The sequence below is a fragment of the Malania oleifera genome, chromosome 12 (assembly GCF_029873635.1).
Source record: "Malania oleifera isolate guangnan ecotype guangnan chromosome 12, ASM2987363v1, whole genome shotgun sequence".
Lineage (NCBI taxonomy): Eukaryota > Viridiplantae > Streptophyta > Magnoliopsida > Santalales > Ximeniaceae > Malania > Malania oleifera.
Window position 1 is genome coordinate 46595316 of NC_080428.1, and position 16315 is coordinate 46611630.

At 35.3% G+C, this 16315-nt stretch overlaps 1 protein-coding gene across 2 annotated transcripts; it reads left to right on the top strand.

Annotated features, from left to right (window-relative positions):
• The first annotated feature begins 1874 nt into the window (after positions 1 to 1874).
• On the top strand, positions 1875 to 15564 carry LOC131144607 (uncharacterized). Of its 2 annotated transcripts, none has more exons than XM_058093341.1 (8): positions 1875 to 2066; positions 2175 to 2267; positions 3782 to 4158; positions 11068 to 11295; positions 11476 to 11830; positions 11915 to 12039; positions 12214 to 12349; positions 15054 to 15564. In XM_058093341.1, the coding sequence occupies exons 3-8, from the start codon at positions 3815 to 3817 to the stop codon at positions 15291 to 15293; spliced, it is 1428 nt and encodes a 475-aa protein (XP_057949324.1). In that variant the 5' UTR covers positions 1875 to 2066; positions 2175 to 2267; positions 3782 to 3814; the 3' UTR covers positions 15294 to 15564. The 2 variants fall into 2 exon arrangements, with proteins under 2 accessions (XP_057949324.1, XP_057949323.1); XM_058093340.1 differs by having other exon boundaries at positions 1875 to 2062.
• The last annotated feature ends 751 nt before the right edge of the window (positions 15565 to 16315 follow it).

A 16315-nucleotide genomic window follows, 5' to 3' on the forward strand; every position in this document is an offset into this window, starting at 1 on the left:
GTTGATTGTATAAAAGAAACCAAGTTATTATGTGTTTGAAAAATTAAACAAACAAGTCAAAGAATTGGTTAAACAATAAAAGAAGTTAAGTATTTTTAAAAGGAATTAAAAGAAAGTTTTTAAAATCCCAATTCACCCCCCTTTTGGGAAGCTATCCTAATTTCAAGAATCATTTTCGAGCCTGGCACAATGTGTGGACTCAAACACAAATAATATTTTGAAGTAAATCATTTTGGTGGTCACTTTACTATTGACTGAATTCATTAAGTAATCAAACTTTTAGTTATGACAATTAGGTCAATAAACCCCACAAAGTATTGCAATGACAATTATTTTGTACATGAAAAATAATGTTCCATTAAAATTATTTATTGTTAACTTTTTGAGTCTGATCCCTATTTTGATGTTGACAAAGTACAAGCATTTTATGTATGTATTTAGTTTGTGAACAAATATATAATTCAACACACACATAAAGGGACTAAAGATGGAAGCCATAAAGGATATAAAAATCGTAATCAAGCGCATTCCATGAAGTCAAAGGAGCAAAGAAGAAGACATTTACTATTTTATTTGTAATGCATTTTAGTTTTTATATTCGGTTTGTAATAATACATGCATCTACATGATATGAATAGTAAATCTCAAATGACCATAACCTCTCATGAAAAACCATTTTCTAAAATACTAAAATGATATAACGGTTTTTCAAAATTAAATAAGGGCAAAAACGGAGGAATTCACTTATCTTGATCGACCGACCAATTAGAGTTATAATCAGCTAAGTAGACTGAACATAGGCCAGAAGTCAAAGTTTGACTTTATCATGATGCAACTTATCTCAAAAAAGTATTGCCACTATTTTAATCCTCCTATCATACATGCAATTCTACTCTAATAAAAAAAATATAAATTGAGAAAAACCCTAAAAGCAAACATTCACTTCTATTTTTTTTTTTGTTAAATAGTGTTAAAAACAAATTAAATGGTAAACATAGAATTTACAATGAATTATCACTTCAATGTTTTAAGATTGAGAAACATAAGTTCAAAAAATATATCAAAACACACGACTTGAAAAATGTTGAACTAGTAAATAACTTTAAAAATGGAGCAAATTAAAATATAATAGTCAGGAGTTGCTTTGAAACTGAAATAAAAACTCATAATATTTTAAAATTTTAAAAGAACCAATAGAATTAGATAGATAAATTCACTTTTTTTTTTTGCTAGCGTGACAAATACTCTATAGCGTGACAAAGTATAGCTAATTTTTTTATTTAAAATAAATGAAGTACAGTTAAAAAAAAAAAAGAAAAAAGTAGCACTATTCACTTGTGAAAATAGTTTATTCTTCATTTTTAAATTTTTAAATATTTACAAAAATGTCACATTGTTTTCAAATTATTCAAAATATAGAAAAGTTGGAAAACGTCCCTTTTTTTTATTATAACATTTTAGATTTTTGGCTCTTACTTTACATATGGATGAAGATAATTATGAAAAATATTTATAATTATAGAAACATTAATATATATTTCTATTTTTTATATTAATTTTTTAAAAAATTATATAAATATTAATTCATTTTTTAATCATTCAAGACATTGAAAAGTTAAAAAATAAAAAATAAATTTAATACAGAAAATATATATTTTTTTCTCATTTTAAATTTTTAAATAATTATAATAGCATTGAATGCATTTTAAATGATTAGCAATTGTATTTTGACATGTGACAAATCTCTTGGTTCAGCGAGATTTAAATGGTCAAGACAATCGTATTTGGATACTTGGTTGACTAAAATTAAATAAGCTTAAAAATGGAATAATTTTTTCCAAGTATTATTTAATATTTTATTATAAATTAAAATGGGAAAAAAACTCCATTGGATAAGACACGAATTTGAGAAGTATCACAGTTCTACACAAATAGTCAAATACGAACACCGCGTAACCCGCTGGGTTCGCCGGCAGCCATCTCTTATATATAGCTGAAGTTTGACCTGTTTTACTCTGCTCTTCTCCGGCGCGCCTGCGACTCCCTCTCGCTCCCTCTCTGTGTGTGTACAGTTTCCGGCCTCTCTTTTCTGTCTCCATTTTTTTTCTTTTTCTGACTCTTGACAATTCTTAATTTGATCTGTGTCGGTTTATTTTTTTTTCTTGGTGTTTTAGATCTCTGCAGAATACGAGTCCATACCTCTAATCGTTGTTTTCTATTCTATATCTTTACGGAATTGCTGTTGGTAGTTGCAAAGCCTGTAATCGGTAATCTCTCTATTTTCTATTTGGCCGTGCTTCATGCTCCCAAATTGGCAATACAATTTTTGTTTCAGAATTTTTAAAAAAGAGACGCTATTAATGCTTCAAAAATTTCTATTAGCATTCGATATATAATTTTAGATATTATTTTTATTTTTATTTTTAAAATTTTAATTTAAAAGTGAAATGACAAAAAAAGAATGGGCAAAATAAATAAAGAAAACGAGGCAAACAATTGATGGAGTGTTATTTGTATTGTTTAGAGTGCTAATATAATTTTTTTTTCTATTTAGTATTATTTTACTATTTTGGGCTTTAGGGTTTAGATTAAAACGGATACATGGCTTGGGCTTCCATTGTTTTTTTTTTTTTTTGGTGGGGTCGTTAATAATTATTTATCTCTTGTAATTGAGATAGGAAACCCCACATAAAACGGAATTGAGATAGGAATTGAATCCAGGTAAGAGTCTAATTCCTGCATTTGGAATGTCTATGGGATCGTTTGTTGTAATGGAATCCAGGGAGGAATGACATTAATGTTAATTTGTGGTTACTGTATTTGAATATAATTGGAATACCAACTAGAATGGAACGAAAATCATATTTTATAAAAAAATATCAAGAAAATTTAATCAAATCCTCTTTTTGATATTGTCAAACATTTTTTTTTTTTAAATAACGTTTTTCTTACAAAAATTAAATTGTTCTAATTTGAGTCATTATTTAATACAATTTGAGAAGGTTCTTCTATAAAAATAATTAAATAAAGAAACCTATTTCTTGGTATATCTTGGATGCCCACCGTGACCATGGATGAACAATTCTCCAAAAAGTTGCAATATATAAAAATAATTTGCATCGCCATGGTTGCTGGCTATGACAACCACTTTATCTCTCAAGTGTGTGTGTGTGTTGAGAGGGAGAGAGAGATGTGCTTGAAGCATGACCTTGGGGAAGGAGATTAAATTAGTTATCACATTCATTATGCTGATCATCATCTCCTTTCTGGAATATATGTATAATTTTAAAATGATTTTGTTAAATGCAAAAAAGCCAACAATGTGGGGCATTCCGGAAGTATGCAGAAGTAGCTCAATCTTTGCCCCTATGCATATGATATAAAAATTTTAAAAAAGGAACGGCTACTAACATCAATATAATTTGATTACCAAAGAATTTAGAACTGAAGTATCAGAGCCTTTAGACTATAGCTTTAGACCTCCGTCTTCTGGTCTTAAAAATTCTTTTGCGCTTTGAGAGTGGAAATTAGAAACATATATATGAGAGACTCCAAAGAGAAAGAAGAAATTATGAAATAGGAGAAGCTACTAAGCATAGTTCAAATGCTTTCTAGATGTGTTATTTTAACATGTGTCATTCTTGGCCATCCCTCTGAAATCCATGTTACTAATACAACTCTATATTTTTTTTAAACATTATAGTACATAAATTTTGCAATTTACTGTCTTTAAAAGTCATGCTAAATTGGTGGTAACACCTACACGTATGACTGGAAGCAGGTTGGTGCAATTTAATTAACATAATCAGTCAGAATGGGAGGAGGATTTAGAGCATTGCATCTGGTGCGACCATTTCTTTCTTTTCTGCCAGAAGTTCAGAGTGCTGACAGGAAGGTTCCCTTCAGGGAGAAAGTCATATACACTGTCATATCTCTTTTCATATTTTTAGTATGCAGTCAGCTCCCTCTTTATGGAATACACACTACAACGGGTGCGGATCCTTTATATTGGATGCGTGCTATTCTTGCATCAAGCAGAGGGACAGTTATGGAGCTTGGAATTACACCAATAGTGACTTCTGGACTGGTGATGCAACTGTTAGCTGGGTCAAAGATAATTGAGGTAGACAACAGTGTGCGTGAAGATCGTGCCCTTCTGTAAGTATTTTCAAATGTTATGATAAAGTTTATGTAGTTTCTTTTTTTAATGATTGTTTGTGCATTTCTTTTTCAACGAGTGTCATATATATTTTTTCCTTTCTTTCTTTGTTTAGGTTTGCTCTTTTTTTATGGTTAAGTTTTACCATATGTTTGCAGACCCATAAATGCGATGGTATGTGGTGGCTGGGTTTGCATATGTAAAATGATTTATTTGACTTGTGATTCCAAGGAATCACTACTCAAAGGAATCATTTTTTTTTTCGTAAGTAGTGTTGTGATATATAAAAATAGATAGCTTATGTAAAAGATTCTTTTCCCAAATATTTTTTTTGTTAAAAAAAATTAAATTACTCATAAATAAATAATCAAATTAGCAACTTGAAATATAAAAACACACTTATGGGTAAAAGCATAAAAATAGTGGATACAATGGTTAGAAGGAAAATCAACTTAATCAGTCTTCAAGAAACGAAATGGGAAAAGGAGAAAGTTTGAGAAATTGAGAAATCAGGATTTAAACTTTGGTGAGTGTTGAGCTTTCAAAGGCTTTTCAAGACCATCCAAGGCTTCCCATTCTGCAAGGTGTATAGAGCTTGCTTTTCTTCTTCCCTGAACAAGCTCTAGTTGATTTCCACGCCTTTCAAAAGAGGAATTTGCACTTCAAGGAGGTGGGACTCTCCTTCATCCCTTGCCTTGCTTTTTGGCTCGACCACTCTATTTTCTTAATTAAACACTGGTAAAGATTGTTAGATTACCACTTTACCTAAAAACTTAAAGTAATATCACCCATTGTAAGGAATACTATAATTTTTTAAATACCACATAATAAAACGAGCGATAAGATTAGAACCCAGGACCTCTTGGTAATGAGCTCTGAGAACATGTTAGATTACCACTTCGCCTAAAAGTTTAAGTTGTTATGTTAAGGGTCAATAATGTATCTCAAGCTTTAACAAAGATAAACATAAAAACAGGGTGGAAATCATTGTAGATAAAGACTTAAAAGATAATGTGGTAGATCTTAAAAGAATAGGGGATAGGATCATAAAAACCAAGATAGCTCTAGGCCTAGAGATAGTAAATATCATTAGTACATATGCTCCCCAAGTAAGCTTAGCAAAAAATCCTAAAAGATAGTTTTGAGAAGATATGAATAGTATTATACAAGGGAATATCTAAAAATACATTTATATGAGTTGATTTGAATGAACACATTGGAAAGGACAATATAGGTTTTGAGAAGATACATAAAGGTTATGGATATAAAGATGTAGTTTTCGATGAGAAAGCTATGGCGAAGCATACTCAAGTTGATGATGATGAGAAACAGGAGCTAGAAAATTGGAGCAAAGATGAGCATGTTGTGCAGGTGGAGTTAGAAACTCAAGGCAATGATCTTGGTCCCCCGGTTGTAGGGAGCTCTAGCTCAGGAAACCAGCAAATCGACGTTGTTTTTATACGGAGATCCAGACGCACTATCAGATCACCACCCAGGTATGGATTTGATGGTCTGGTATCTTATGCTTTCATTACCAGTTGCTAGGATCTGGCTACTTTTAAAGAAGCAGTGCACGGCTAAGAGAAAAGTATATAGATGGGTGCAATGATTGAGGAAATGGAGTCGCTACATAAGAACCAGATTGGGGATTTGGTGGAGCTTCCAGATGGGAAGAGGGCGATAGGCTGCGAATGGGTATATAGGAAGAAGGAAGCAATTTTAGAAAAGGAAGGAGAGAAATTCAAGGTACGGTTAGTGGCAAAAGGATACTCACAGAAGAATGGAGTAGATTATGACAAGATTTTCTTACTTGTGGGATTAATAGTTTATTATGATCTACATTTGGAACAAATGGATGTGAAGACGACATTTCTCTATGGTGACTTAGAGGAGTAGATCTATATGGTACAACCAGAGGGATTCAGTCAACCCGGGCAAGAACACTTAGTTTGTAAGTTGAAGAAGTCTCTTTATGGGTTGAAACAGTCTCTGAGGAAATGGTACAAACGGTTTGATTCCTATATGATCCGGATAGGCTACAAGAGGTGTGAGTATGATTGTTGTGTGTATGTGAAGAAGCTTGATGATGGTTTTCTTTCTTATTGCTGTATATCGATGACATGTTAATAGATGCGAAAGATTTAACTGAGGTAAATCAGTTGAAGGATCTGTTGCATAAAGGGTTTGACATGAAGGATCTTGGTCCAGTCAAGAAGATACTTGGGATGGAGATTCGCCAGGACAGAACTGTAGAGGGGAGGTTGTGGTTAGCTTAAGGCGGTTATGTGGAGAAGGTGTTGGAAATGTTCAACATGGCTGATGCTAAACTGGTATGTACACCTTTAGCGAATCACTTTAAATTGTCTATTACTGAATGCCCAAGGACGAATGATGAAATCCGGGACATGCCAAAGGTCCCCTATGCAAGTGCTGTGGGGAGTTTAATGTATGCCATGATATGTACATGACCGGACTTGGCACATGCAGTGAGTGTGGTGAGTAAGTTTCTCTCTAATTCAAGTAGATAACATTGGGAAGCTGTCAAATGAATTTTTAGATACTTACGGGGTACTTTTAGTTAAGGCATTATGTTTGGCAAGCAACAGGATAATCCATCAGTTGTGGGGTTTGTTGATGCTGATTATGCAGGGGATATGCATGGCAGGAGGTCTACAACGGGTTATATATTCACCCTTGTAGGAGGACCCATCTGTTGGAGGTTCATGATTCAATCCTTGGTGACATTTTTTACAACTGAGTCTGAATATATGGAGGTCGCCGAAGCTGCAAAGGAAGCCTTAGGGCTTATCGGTCTAATCAAGGAGCTGGGGTATACAGTAAAGTGGAGTTGTGTTGTGTTGTGACAGTCAGAGTGTCATCTACTTGGCGAAGAATCTAGTGTACCATGCTAGAACCAAGCATATTGATGTAAGGTTCCATAGGATCCGGGAATTGATATCTTCAGGTGAACTTGTACTTGAGAAAGTTCATACATCTGAGAACGCAGCGGACATCTTGACAAAGCCGGTTACTATTGAAAAGTTTAAGTATTGCTTGGATTTGCTTCATGACTCTAGGTGCTAGAAGGGAGACAGACCCAACCTAACGTTCCAAGGTTAAGGTGGAGCATCGGACTATTTTTTCGATTTCTCCTAAGGGGCATTGTGGCTCATATATTTGAGTGGATGACATATACAAGGAAGAAAAATATAGTAAGATCAACATGTTGAGGGAAACCGTTGACGGTTTGGCTGAAATTTAGAATGACATGCTCTCAGTATCTTTCCATCGAAAGAACCGTCAATGGTTGTGTAAGTGTTGCTGAGACAGTTTGCTCTCAGTATCTCAAACCGTTAACGGTTTGGCTCGGGAACCCAGTGCAGATTTTCAAAATTTGAATGTGAACGTTAAGTTGGTTGGGTGTTTGGAGGGAAAGCATCGGTGATGTTTATATATACATCAGTCTGGGTGTATTTGCATTGTAAGAAAAATATTGTAAGTGTCTTTGAAACAAGATAGTAAAAGTTCTTTGCCGATTGCTCCCATGGATGTAGGCATTGCCAAACCGTGTAATTCCTTGTGTTGTTCTTGCTTTCATTTGATTGCTGTGGTTATGTTCTGTATTTGTTTTTTACTGATTGCTGTGTTAGACTTCCACTGTGCAAATTCGTGTATTTTATACCACACTTTTGATGTTAGCAGTGACAATTTCTAGGGTTTCATGCCAAATTATTGTGCTTTCTTAAACAATTTCAAGTTAGGAACCAAAGTATCAAGCTGCAAATCAAAATATCATGAGAAAACACCAATTTATAGTGGCTGGGAACCAATTTCTAGTGATTCTGGCAGCAGGAGGGAAGTCCGGCAGAATCCCATTTGCAGTCGTCGGTGGCGACTTTCTCGCAGTGATTTTTTTTTTTTTTGGATGTAGATCAAAGGGTGGTGGTGATGTGTCAAAAGAACTCCAGAAATGGTGGATTTTGAAGTGGTCGGTGGTTGGAGAAGTTTGGTCGGTGCGTGGGGGTCGTCTGGTGGTCAGACAGCAATGAAATTTTGAGGGGTAGGCTTTCGTGGGTTCTGTTTTTGATGGTATGGGTGGTGTTGCAGGATGGTGGCTGGAAGGTGGTATTTGAAGAAATGGGGAAACGGATGGAGAATTTTTGAAAAATTCTGAAACTGCAGAACCGCTTTTTCGGTTTTTTTTTTTGGTAATACTGAAATTTCAGAATAGAAACTAAGAGCTGTGAGAGTAACATAGAAGGAGGGATTAATGGAGATAATGGAAGAGGAAGAAGAAGAAGAATACTAGAGAACAAGAAGAGAGGAAAGAAGAAGCAGCGGCAGAGAGTGAGGGAGAAGTTACAGACCAGAGGAAGAAAAGGAAAGAAGAAGAAGAGAAGGAGAAGAAGCAGCAGCTGAGAGGGAGGGAGAGGTTACAGAACAGAGTAGAAGGAAAGAAGAAGAGAAGGAAAAAAAGGAAGAGGAGGAGAAGAGTGAGGGAGAATGTGTGGACTGAAATGGAAGAATGGTGATTGTGGTTGGGCTCTGATACCAAATGATGCAGGGGCATCAAGGTTCTGCAGCCATGGAGAAATTAGAAGGGGAGGAAGGGGAAGGGAGGAGAGAGGAGATACCAGAACTTAAGTTAACTTCAATTCAAATTCATCAACAACTGCTCACATCATAGTTTCCACACACTATTTATAAGAAAGCCTCTAAACATATGAAATTACACACATACCCCTAAAACTATATTACATTAGAAACATATAGAATACACAATTACTACAAACAAACCCCCAACATAAATAATCCTAATACAAGAAATCAAACACATATACTTAAACAACTAAATAACTAACCACATTTGGGTTTTGGACACAATAAACCATTCACCCTATTCTTTGACTTAGGCCTCATAATTTGGTTGCCGCTTCTCATCCTACATCACCAGGTGATATGCAGCAGGTTTTTTTTTTTTTTTCCAGAGGTAGTGTCACTGATAAGGATAACTATTGCCAGGATCATCTGGAAATGATTGATTTGGAGCTTGCCAATTCTTAGCAGGAATAAAGAAGGGTTAAAAGGAGTTGGATAGTCTAAAGTTGTGCCATTAATTACAAAAATAGGGTTTGAAGAAGAGATTTTCAATAAGTTGCTTAATTAGTGTGTTTTCTTTTTTATTCTTTTTCTTTTCCTTTTACTTTTGTTAGTCTTGAGGACTCCTTGTCCTCATTTAATTCTTATTCTTCTCGTTCTATTTTAATGAACTTTTCTTTTTGCCAATAAAAATCTTACAGATTTGACTTACATAGATATAGATATAGGAGTAAAAAGTAAATGCATAAAAAATAATCCTTTGATACAGGAGTCTAATTTTTTGGAAGTTTCCTGCAGAGTCTAATTCTCTTTTGGCATAGAGTAATCTATAGTGTTTATGGCCTCTAGTAGAATGGATGGATGCAAATGATGGGAGCATGGGAGGCAGGGAGCAGTGTCACTTATGCAAGTCCTTGGAATGCTATTTGTCAGCTCTCACAGGCTTTCTTTCCTTGGATGCACTATGGAGTTGGTGATGGTGAGTGTTTTCCTTTTGTGAGGGTTTGTGGGAATGGGTTTCTTGTCTTTCCAGCTTCCATAGTGCTTCTATTTCTAGTTTCTTGTTGGTAATGAGACTGATATTTCTTGGAGTTTCCATTTTAGAAGGAATTTAAATGAGAGATAGACCAATCATTTTTGTTTGATTTATAGATAGGATGCCAGGGTTTGGATCATAACTGTTCTGGGATTTAATCTTGGAGTTCTTCCTATTTTTTTTTTAGTGAAAATCACTAATTCTGATTGTTTCCCTTTCAACACTTTAATTTGGAAAGGTCAGAGTTCCCTCCAATCTTACAAATTTTGTTTGAACTGCCTTCTATAATAGAATTAGCATTAACTACTTGTTGCAGACGACTTACAACTTACAAGACTTTATTCCTGGATATTTGGTTCATTGTTGTTATAGAGTGAATGTTGTTCTCATCTCTTGCTGCACTATCCTTTCTCCTTGTGCTTTTGGATTAACTCATGTGATAGTTTTGGTATTTAGTGGATGTGCGCTTTTTGGAGTATGGTGTCCAGGAGGGTTTTTCCCCCTTTGGGTTGTCAAACAATTTGGAGGAAGCAAGCACTAAGAAGGGGAAGCTTCTTTGGCAGTTCCAATATTTGGTTGGAAGTTGGACAGTGATATAAGGATTTTTGAAGATCGAGTATCTGTATATATGTTCTGTAGAATAGAATTGGTTTCCTTGTATCTATTCAGTGTTAAGATTTTTAGGCTTTTAGAGGAGTATCATTGATTGATTTGAAGAAAGATTGGAAGTCTTTTTATTTTGAGGTTTTATTCTCTCCATATCCCCCCCTCTCACTCTAACATGTCTTATCCTCTCTATTGGATTTCTTTTCTCTTCTTCAGTTCTTCTTAATGAAGCTGCTTTTTATCCAAAAGGGAAAAAGCACAAGTTTTATTTTGGCTTTACAACTCAAAACATTTTTCATAATGCATTATCCCATTAGCCGAAGTTGGTGTGCTAAGTTCTCACAAATAACATCTTACATATCTGTGGCTATATGAAATAATTACTTTAGTGCATTGAGACATCAGACGTAATATTGATTTCAAAGTAATGGAAGTTATTATTCTTTCCCAAAAAATGCCAAATAACTTTATGAAAATTTTACTCATGGAAAAGGGGTGTGTCAAACAATTGGGGGAAAAAAAGGAAGGTTCACTCCTTAGAAATTGTTGAGGAAATTTAAACACATCTCTATTTTCCTGCAAGATATATTCATATATAACATTCTTATACTGTTCCACCTTTACTTGTTGTAACTTGTAACCTCTTGCTTTTCTTTTCCTTACCTAGAAATGGTGCACAGAAGTTGCTGGGAATCTTGATTGCTGTTGGTGAGGCTGTTGCATATGTTTTATCTGGGATGTATGGCAGTGTGAGCCAACTTGGTGTTGGAAATGCTATTCTCATAATTATTCAACTTTGTTTTGCTGGTATTATTGTTATATGCTTGGACGAGCTTCTCCAAAAGGGATATGGTTTAGGCTCTGGGATTTCCTTATTCATAGCTACCAATATCTGGTGAGCTTCCAATTGTTTAATGTATTTATGTGTGTGTATGCAATTGATTTTTCAGTTACTACCACCATAATTTTTTATTTTGTTTAAAAAAAACAACAGGCTAGAGAAAATGTCAATTCATTTTGTTGTTTTCTTCTGGGAGTTTATATTTACATCTGGAACTTTTGGTTGACTTTGCAGTGAAAATATCATATGGAAAGCATTCAGCCCTACTACTATCAATAGTGGGCGCGGTGCTGAATTTGAAGGTGCTGGTGTTGCTTTGTTCCATTTGTTGATAACTAGATCAAACAAGGTTCTAGCACTCAAAGAGGCCTTCTACCGCCAAAACCTCCCGAACATGACAAATTTGCTTGCAACAGTTTTGATCTTCCTAATTGTCATTTACTTCCAAGGTTTTCGTGTGGTTTTGCCCGTAAGATCAAAAAATGCTCGTGGACAACAAGGCTCATATCCAATTAAGCTATTCTACACTTCCAATATGCCTATCATTCTTCAATCTGCACTTGTATCCAATCTTTATTTTATCTCTCAGGTATCATAGCTTCATGTTCCATGAAATTGATGGCATTAGCTTTGTAATGTTGCAAAATGTTTAAATGCTACTTTTTCTGTGCAGTTGCTGTATAGGAGGTACAGTGGAAATTTCTTGGTAAATCTGTTGGGGAAGTGGAAGGATTCTGAATATAGTGGGCACTCTATCCCAGTTGGTGGACTTGCTTACTATGTCACTGCACCAGCAAGGTGATTGAGCTTTTGCCTTCTTTTATCATTCTATTTTCCTCTTTTACTTAAAGAATCTACAAGGACTATAACTTGGAATAGTACTTCCACATACACACGCGCACACACACACACACACATACTTTCTCCTGCTTTCACTTGTCCCTTGCTTTATCAATGTGATTGTGTGTGCAGTTTGGCAGATATGGCAGCCAATCCCTTCCATGCTTTTTTCTATCTTGTGTTTATGTTGTCTGCTTGTGCCTTGTTTTCAAAAACATGGATTGAAATTTCTGGATCTTCGGCTAGAGATGTCGCCAAGCAGCTCAAGGTATTTATTTGAGATCTTTATTCTCAGTCATACATTATTTTCTGCAGTGGGTGAACAAAAATTACGAATTATAAATGCTGATGCAGAAATAGAAAGTGTTGACATTTCATTTTTAGTTGAGTTGTGCCTTTCATAATTTATTATTCTTTTCAGGGTCAGCAATTTCTTTGCTCTAAACAAGCCAAAATAGTCCAAGGAATCAACTGCGAAATCTCTCTCCCTCTCTCTCTCTCTCTCTCTCTCTTCCTTCAGTTTGAATGTCCTTTTATTTCCACAGTTCTCCCAAAACAGATTCTGTTGCTACCCAGCAAACTCGCATCATTGACAAAACACACCCATAATTTCTTGATCAGTCACATCTTACAAGCAAAATGATGCAGTGTCTCAGCCTCTCTGCCCTTTTTAAAAATTTTTTTCTTCAACAATCACGATTTCCTGTCTTCTGCAAGTTATGAAGCGTAAAAAATTCTTACGTGGCTTCCCAAGCAAACAAGGCTACTTAAGGTGTGACGCAGAGTCTTTCAAATGGCCTTCCATGGAAAAGATGTCTCCTTTCTTTCTGGGTACCTCAGCAATGATCTGGAAGAAGGATTTAACTCGAAAACAGCTTTGGTTCCGGCTTTTCCATCTCATGCCATCCTCCCCTCTCTACTTTAAAATTTTCCCATTCAAGAATTCAAAAAACCTAGAAAACTTTTAAGCTCCCAGCTCTGGGTGCTTCTCAAGAAAGGCACAAAGTTACACACCATTCCTCCATCTGAAAGCTGCACACAAGAACTTGCCATGCTGAAAAAAAGAAGAAGGAAATTGGTTCACTAATTGTGAAGTATGACATCTGCTATCATGCTACAAAAAAAGAATTGCATCCTCACTGTCAACATCAAAAACTGGAAAAAAAATAACTCTTTCCTGCAGTCTCTGATATTTTTACAGACCCCCTGCCCATGATGGCCCATCACCTTCTTTTTGGTCCTATTATTTTCCACACACTATTCTTTAATGCTAATATCTTCCACCTAAGTTCCTCCTCCACCATAAATCTCTGAAGCCATTTTTGCTGTGGATCCCTTTTAAAGTTTATTAAAAAAAGTTGTGTCTAGGAGAATGGAGTTTGGGTTTCGGTTTTGGAACTGTATGGATTTGAGAAAATGTAATGCAAAATTATATCGAGTTTTGTTGAAATCTGCATAAATCCAAATTCAATGCTTGAACTTGATGCACTAGTTCTCGACTCCCAAAATCTTCATCACAAAGAGATGATTTCTCTATTCCTAGTCCCTATCTCTGCAAGTGATACTCAATGTCTTCCGTTGCACTACCCCAAAGAAATCTGTTTCAAATGTCCTTCAGATTTCTAACCACTAAGGAGATAGGGAAAGCGAATAAATTGGAATGTTGAGAATGTGGATTGGAATGTTGAGAATGTGGTTTTTATAAGTATAGGTTTTCCATGGCTCCACCTTCTGAAAGATTACTCCTTTTCCACCTGGCTAATTTCCTTTAACCTTCCATCTGTTGGTTCTGTGTTCTTATCCTTAAATTTATCTCCTAAATGAAGACCCAAATAAAATAACGTAGGATTTGCACCTTTCCACCTCAAAGTACTAGCAAATGTCTCTCCTTCCACAGATTCCGCAGGAGGGATAAAAAACTCACACATTCCCAGATTCATTGTCAAGCACAAAACTGCTTCAAAGCACAACAGATACACCCCAAGTTAAAATTTTCATTCTGGTATACCCTGCAAAAACGATATGTCATCCGCAAGAAGATGGGATATGGCCATGCTATCCTGATTCCTGCAACTTTGTTTTCTCAGAAAATCCTGTTAGAAGCCCCTAGTTCTCCTTTGTAACCAACATTTTACTAAGAAGCTCCATCATCATTATAGAAAAGACGGGGAGAGAGTCCCTTTGCATTAGATCCCATGAAGGGTTGGAAAAGCCTGTATAAACTTCATTTTTGATGATGAATTGATGGAATAAGTAGGCATGGAGATACATCTCCAAATCAATCTCCTATATCAAAGCCCAACTCCCATCTTCAGCCAACATATAAGAGGAAATCCCAGTGGACATGTTCATAAACTCTCTAATTTATACCATCAACTGCCTCACTTGACAGAAGAGCTGCATCAAAAATTTGTCGTCCCTCCGCAAGTGTCTGTAAAGGTCCAACCGTATTACCTAGCAGTTTCTTCAATTCCCAAGCCAAAACTATTGCTTCAAAAAATGTTAGGGGTCCTTGCAATTGCTACAGGAGTTTGGGAATGTAAGAATAATTTTTCCAAATTTTAATAGAACTCCTCTAAAACTGGCCTCACAATGAGAGAAATCTTCCTGGAATTCCTGCTTTCATATTCGATCTGAAAGGTGTGCATGCCTTTCCACCGCATGTTGAATTGCCAATTTGGTAATTTGTTTGTTAGCAGTGAAGCACATTCTAGTTCTTACAGAGTTTGGTCTGATAAAATCTGCACCCAATTACCTTCTGAATTTTCTTTTAACATTATCCGTTATGTTATGTTATCGATGCTTCATTGAATTTGGGCCAGTTAAGTATATAATATGATTTTTCTTTAGCTCTGGAATGGTGAACATTTAGCTGTTGCATATTTTTCTACTAGCAACAGAAATGATCATTTTCCTTTTTTGGCGAGTTGGAATGATATCTGGGCTGCTTATACCTCGTTCTGGTTCTGCAGGAGCAACAAATGGTGATGCCTGGACATCGAGATTCAAATTTGCAGAAGGAATTGAATCGCTATATACCGACTGCAGCTGCCTTTGGGGGAATGTGCATTGGTGCTTTAACCGTATTGGCAGATTTCATGGGAGCGATTGGATCGGGAACTGGGATTTTGCTTGCAGTCACAATCATATATCAGTACTTTGAGACGTTTGAGAAGGAGAGAGCCACTGAACTTGGCTTCTTTGGATTTTGATTTTTGATCCCTTCATTATAAAGTGTCTTGTACTATTATCATTAGTATTTTTTTCTTTCAGGAATTTTAGTACGTAGGTAAACAGGGCACGTTCAGCAAAACCAAGGTGCTAGACGTTAGGTTGTCATTAAAGATTCCTCAAATACTCTTTTGCAGCTTTAGGTTACGCAAGGATTCTTAAGTTGTTATTACGTGATTACAACAGAGGCCTTATAAAAATGAATTGCACCCTCTTCCTACTTATAATGTATCATTTCAGAGATTGACTGAATGGTGATGCCCTACTTAAATCCTTGCTATTTACTAATGTCAGGTCTGGTTTGTAGAATGACTATTCTAGGATAGAGTTATCATAAGAAGAGTTTGATGGTTTTGTTTGAAGAAAGAATTTTGAAATTTGGATTTAGATTCTTGTATGTTTGGTACAATTTCGATATAATTTTATATTTTGAATTGTTTAAATTTATGCAAATCTAAATTCAAAATTTAAACTGTTATTACTATTAAATAAATGACAAAAGTAAAAATTTTATGAGTTTAAAATAAAAAATAGACAAAGAAAACTTATTTTCAAATTTTATGGTGGGATGTTATTCTTTTTTTCTCTTTTGTATTGGAATGAATAACATTGACTTCGATATAAGTAGCCTTTTAAACATTATTATATTCTTATAAAAATATTCTTTCGTTTTTCCTTATGTTTCAACCTATTCCAAAGAATAGATTGCCTTAGCATTAAGTTCAAAGCTCTCAAGAAGTATGCAAAAGGTGATGACCTAGGGTTTAGAGTTTGTATTTGTAAGTGTTCTCACCATCTGGAAGATTTTTGGCCGTTGGATCACTTAAAATAAAGAATTTTCGCTCGTGTCCATGCTGGAGTGTCATTTTGCGCGATGTACTCGTCAATGAGTGGATACATTCATCGCCAAGTATCCTTCATGAGTTCGTCTACGAGACCAGGGGATTCGTCAACGAGTGGGCTGTTTGAGATTTTCATGGTCTCGGTATTTTCTCATCGATGA